The sequence below is a fragment of the Rhododendron vialii genome, chromosome 12a (genome assembly GCF_030253575.1).
Source record: "Rhododendron vialii isolate Sample 1 chromosome 12a, ASM3025357v1".
Lineage (NCBI taxonomy): Eukaryota > Viridiplantae > Streptophyta > Magnoliopsida > Ericales > Ericaceae > Rhododendron > Rhododendron vialii.
The window spans coordinates 14,480,015-14,485,134 of NC_080568.1; the positions used below are offsets into that span (position 1 = coordinate 14,480,015).

At 50.2% G+C, this 5,120-nt stretch overlaps 1 protein-coding gene across 1 annotated transcript; it reads left to right on the plus strand.

The window, feature by feature from the left end:
- The first annotated feature begins 3,726 nt into the window (after nucleotides 1-3,726).
- On the plus strand, nucleotides 3,727-4,719 carry LOC131309480 (protein MAINTENANCE OF MERISTEMS-like). The gene is made up of 3 exons (XM_058336107.1): nucleotides 3,727-4,152; nucleotides 4,253-4,420; nucleotides 4,507-4,719. The coding sequence occupies exons 1-3, from the start codon at nucleotides 3,727-3,729 to the stop codon at nucleotides 4,717-4,719; spliced, it is 807 nt and encodes a 268-aa protein (XP_058192090.1).
- The last annotated feature ends 401 nt before the right edge of the window (nucleotides 4,720-5,120 follow it).

The window sequence follows — 5,120 nt, forward strand, 5'->3', positions numbered from 1 at the left end:
AGCGCTTGGGAGTTCTACTGACCGAATCCTGCAGAATTTGTTAGCCACAAATAGGATGCCAAATAACAATGTATGCTCGTGCACATGTATAGGAGGGGATTATGTGATGATGGACACATGCATGATGGCGAAGCTGTATAAACTGTTACTGGCTTCACTCTCGAGCGCTTGAGAGTACTCTCGAGCGCTTGGGAGTTCTACTGACCGAATCCTGCAGAGTTTGTTAGCCATAAATAGGATGCCAATTAACAATGTATGATTGTGCACATGTATAGGAGGGGATTATGTGATGAAAGACAGCAAGATAGCAAGAAACGCAATACTGCTTACTGGCTTCACTCTCGAGCGCTCAAGAGAACTCTTGAGCGCTTGGGAGTGTCAGAACCCTCACCTGCACTTTCTGTTAGTACTGACAGAACATAATGTAAAGACTGCAAAATGAAATACTATTAAGCAGACCACCGGCTCAGCAGAGGACTTAAAAGACTGAGATAGGACCTCAAGTTTTCAAGTCATGTATCCTTGCCATTACACGAACGGATCTACAATTTTAAAAGGGAGAATGTACACATCCATGCATGCAGAAGCTCGGAAAACATAGAAGACAGGGAAAGTGAAACGCAATGGCATGCATGTACTCCTGAGCACTTGGGAATGGATTCAAGCGCTTGGGAGTTAGCTGCATGCTAGCTTACTCTCAAATAGAAAATGGCACCACTTCATCGTGCAAACACCCTTATCTAAGTTTTTAAGAAGAGAAGATCTTATTTTTAACTTAGGAAAATTTTGTTCTTACTTGAGATTTGTAAGAAACATTTCTGTTTCAGGAAAAATGATCTCCTGTGTCTGCATGCCGGAATAAAACCACTTTACTTGTGAGTGCACCTCACCCCTAGCCTACTGCCCACCAAAATGTCATGCATGGGACTGGAAACAGTCCCGAGCACTCAGGACCACTCTTGAGCGCTCTGGAGTGTTTCCAGTAGGGGATTTTGGGAAAACATTGTTTATGGACTCTTTGCTCTTGCTTGCTTTTTTTTTTTTACTAAGGTCTCCCAACCATGCACCTAGAATTAAGGTCTGGGACAGGCTGAAAGACCCCCCTCAGAAAGGATAACAGCCTCTTGATTTGAACCAAGGATAGAAATATTTCTACCTTTGCTTGACACTCTGCTCCTTGGATGGTTGTGAAAGGTGAATGTAGAGTGAAAAAGACAAGAGATCAGAAGTTGAGAGTGTTTTGGATTTCTTGCCCTTTTCCTTGATGATTTTGAAAAAAAAAAAAACTTTGAAGTTGGGAAAGAAGTTTGAGTTTTAAAGCTTTTTTCCTTGAACAAGAGAGAGAAAAGAGGAGGGGTTTAGAGAGAGAGCCCTTTCGTCCTCCCTTCAGCCGAAAAAAACCAGGTATATATATAGAGCATATAACCCATGGTTTTGAAAAATCAAATGATTTTGAAATAAACCCCTTTTTTAAAGAAAGAAATCTTCAGCTGATATCCTCTCTGACTGAGGTTGAGTGTTGACTCACCTCAGTCGGTTCAAAGGGAAAGCAATGATGGCTTGCATGGATAGTGGGAATCTTTTTCACCCATTGGGCACTGGGAGAGATCTCGAGCGCTCTGGAGTGGTGTCGAGCGCTTGGGATTTTATTCTCGAGCGCTCGAGTGTGAGCCAGGCCAGTGGTTTTTGGAAAACAGTTTTGAGCGCTTGGGACCGCTTCAGAGCGCTTGGGATTGATTTTGGCCATTTCTTTCAAGGAGCAACGTCTCAATTGGCACATGGCTTGTTTTGATCCACATTCATCATCGGGGAGCCTCAGGGCCACAAATTAAGGAAATTCGACAAGTCTAAATTGGGGTGTCTACAGTTGCCCCTCTTTGGACGGCGCTCGGCACCATGTTTGGATGCAAGTGTCGCCCAAAGATTGAGACAACCCAATTTGAGCCAAATCGAATCCTCAATTTACGAATCAAATGCAAATAAAAAGTATATAAGCACTCAATGCATGAGGTCGTGTCTTTTCAGACTGCCTATGTACCCCGTTTGTAGGGATCAGACCAGCGTAGTTCTTTGGGGCAAATGCAAACATGCGTGATGCATGCATTGGAAAGAGATCGACAAATGCTTTGACAATGATAGAGGCAAGAAATGGGGCCCATCCGTTACTCTGTTCGGTGGACAAAATGATGAAAGAAGTATCACTCGTTGGGTAAAACTTCTTGCGAACAAATCGACGATCGTAGAATTTAGAAAACTTTTATCGACCTCTAAGCAGAACTTTTTTGGGCAAACTAGGATGATCCAGAATAGATCACGAAACAAAATCCGCTATCGATTGCTCTGTCTCGACTCGGACTTGAACAAGACTGAGATTTATTTTGTAAAAATTATTGATAGACAATAATCTTTAATCAAGGTGAAATGCATGAGCTTACGAAAAGCAACAAAAAGAGTCAAGCACTGGGGACCCACTCCCGAGCGCTTGGGAGTGCTGTCGAGCACTCAGGACCTCCGTTGGGGTCCACCGACCCTTCGTCTTCCTTTTTTGATTTGGAGGTCAAGACCCTGGTTCTCGAGCGCTCGAGAACCAGACCGACGACTGCTCTCATTCTCTTGACCGCTCTCACTCTCTCGACTCTCTCACTCTCTCGATCTTGATATGGCGCGGGGGAGCGAGGACGGGGTAGCCAGCAGCGGCGAAGGGACGAGGGTCATCGATCAAGAGGTCACCGCCGGTGCCACGGTGGTGGCAACCGGGGGGAACGATGGCGGCGCAGGGGTGGAGCCCCGCGGCGGGGATGCCACGGTGGTGGCGGCTGCTGGTGACCAGGGAGCGGCGGCTGCTGTCGATGGTGGTGCAGAGGTGGCAGTAGCAGAGGGTTCCGGTAGCGGGGACGGAGGTTCGGACAGGCCTCCCACCCCTACCGTGGAGGAGTTGCTAGTGGCTGCCGAGCGAGTGAGCGACGAGGGACCAGCCGATCTCGGCGGTGAGGATGTTATTATTGGGCAGTTCAGCGAGACGCCGATGCTGAGGACGGCGACGGCGCTGGAGCCGAGGAGCGGGGATAGCGGGATTGGGTCCTCACGCCCTGTTCCCTTCGTGGACGGGGACTTCTTAGAGGGCGTGGAGCCTCGGGGTGTCTTGGACGCGCTTGGTCTCGACTCCGTGGTCGCCGCGGTGCTAAGGGAGGCTAGCACGCCTGAGGACCGGGCCTTGGTGTCGCTTTTGGGGCCTCTGTTGAGCGGAGCGGGCTCGGATGCCCAAGAGGCGGTTGTACTGGAGGCGGAGGAGTTGAGAGGGGATAGGGTGGATGCCGAAGCGGCTGCTAAGGTGCGGGTTACCGCGGTAGATGAGGCGAAAGCCTATCTGGAGGGGCGGCGAGTCTACCTGGCGAGGGAGCAGCCCGAGTTCACTCCGGCAACTTATGCTCCTCGACTACACTTCTTTGAGCCTGTGGGGATGACGGCTTACGTCCCCGGCCGCGCCGACTATCCTGAGGAGATGCTCCTCCGGGATCGAGCTTCACACATCTCCTCTGGGTGGACTACGGTGAGCTTCTGATCACTATCTTTTCTCGAATTTCGCAATTCATTTCCAAATTTTATTTCATGTTTGAGATCTAACGCCATTTCTTGCTTTGTTGAAACAGCGTACGACAGACATGTACGGCGCTGACGGAGAGGTGGTGGGACACCACCAACACCTTCCACTTCCAGTTCGGGGAGATGACGGTGACGCCCCTCGACTTCGCGGCGATCACGCGGCTCAGGGTTGGCGGAGACCCGATTCCTTACGACTCGAGCCTGGTGCTGGATGACGCGGCTCTGAGGTGGTTCCTGGGGCGAGTGCCACGCCACAGCGGAGGGATGGCAGCCTACGGGCAGTTCGTGGAGTACTGGGATCACGAGCCCACGACTGACGAGGAGGCAACCCAGATGGCCCAGGCATACCTGCTATACATGTTCGGGGCTTCTCTGTTCCCGAACAGGCATAGTCGGGTGCACCTATGCTATCTAGCGAGTTTAGTGGACCTGGGACAGGCGGGGTGCTTCGACTGGGGAGGTGCTGCTCTGTGCACGCTCTACTGTCTCCTTGGGGCTGCTTCTCGCAGGGTCGGAGATACAGTTGGAGGATACTGGCGGGTGTTTGAGGTACGATTTTGAATTATTTGCTTATGAATTGCTTTCGACTGCTTTTTGACTTGAATTATGCATTTGAGATTGATTCACCCTGAATTATGAAATTTTGCAGCTCTGGGCTTACGAGGTTCTCGGGATGTTCCCGCCCGAGAATACTTGTACGGACCCGAACCTGCTTCCACGCGGCTTAGCCTGGGGTAAGGTGTACCAGAGGGCGAAGGAGCGACGAGGGGAGGTGATGACTTTTCGGCGCTGGCAGGATAACCTGACAGGGGTTGTGGTACGATCGACATCTCTTGCTTTTCTTTTATCAAAAGAATTTTTACCGTGTCGACTTATGAATGGATGCCAAAATTTGAATTGCAGGTTCATTGGGACCGGTGGGCGGGGATGGAGGCTGACTTCCTCCCGAGGAGTCGGGAGGTGACACGGAGCAGGGTCCTGCTAGAGTGCCCTCTGGGCTGGCAGTGGTACCTGGGGGATCGAGTGACTCGACAGTCACTTGGCCTCCCAGCGTTCGCGGTTCCCGGGCTGCTCGCCCCACGCGTGCAGAGGACTGAGTCCTATGTAGGGGGATGAAAACAATTGACGCTTCGGATCAACTGGATTGCAACGGCTTATTCGTGCCTCTTCACCGGAACCCTAGCTCGACGTCTGAACCCTAATCTGCAAAATAGACAGGGGGTGAGTGCACCTTTGCCTCTCGTGGCAAAGGCCCTCCGATGCCTTTGTTAGTATCACGTACTAGAAAACTCAGCCCTAATTATCAGTAGGAAAGCAATAATAATGCAACGTATTGCGTACCTCTCACCTCTAGGTTTTCCTCATATTTATAGATTTATGGATGCTTGCTGTCCAAGCATCCTTATTGCCATAGGATTCCTAACTCGTATAGGAAACCCTAGGATATCAAGGAGTCTCGTTTCCTTTATCAGTTTATGGAAAAAAGTCCTTTTAGGATTCTTTTCCTTTAAGAGCCG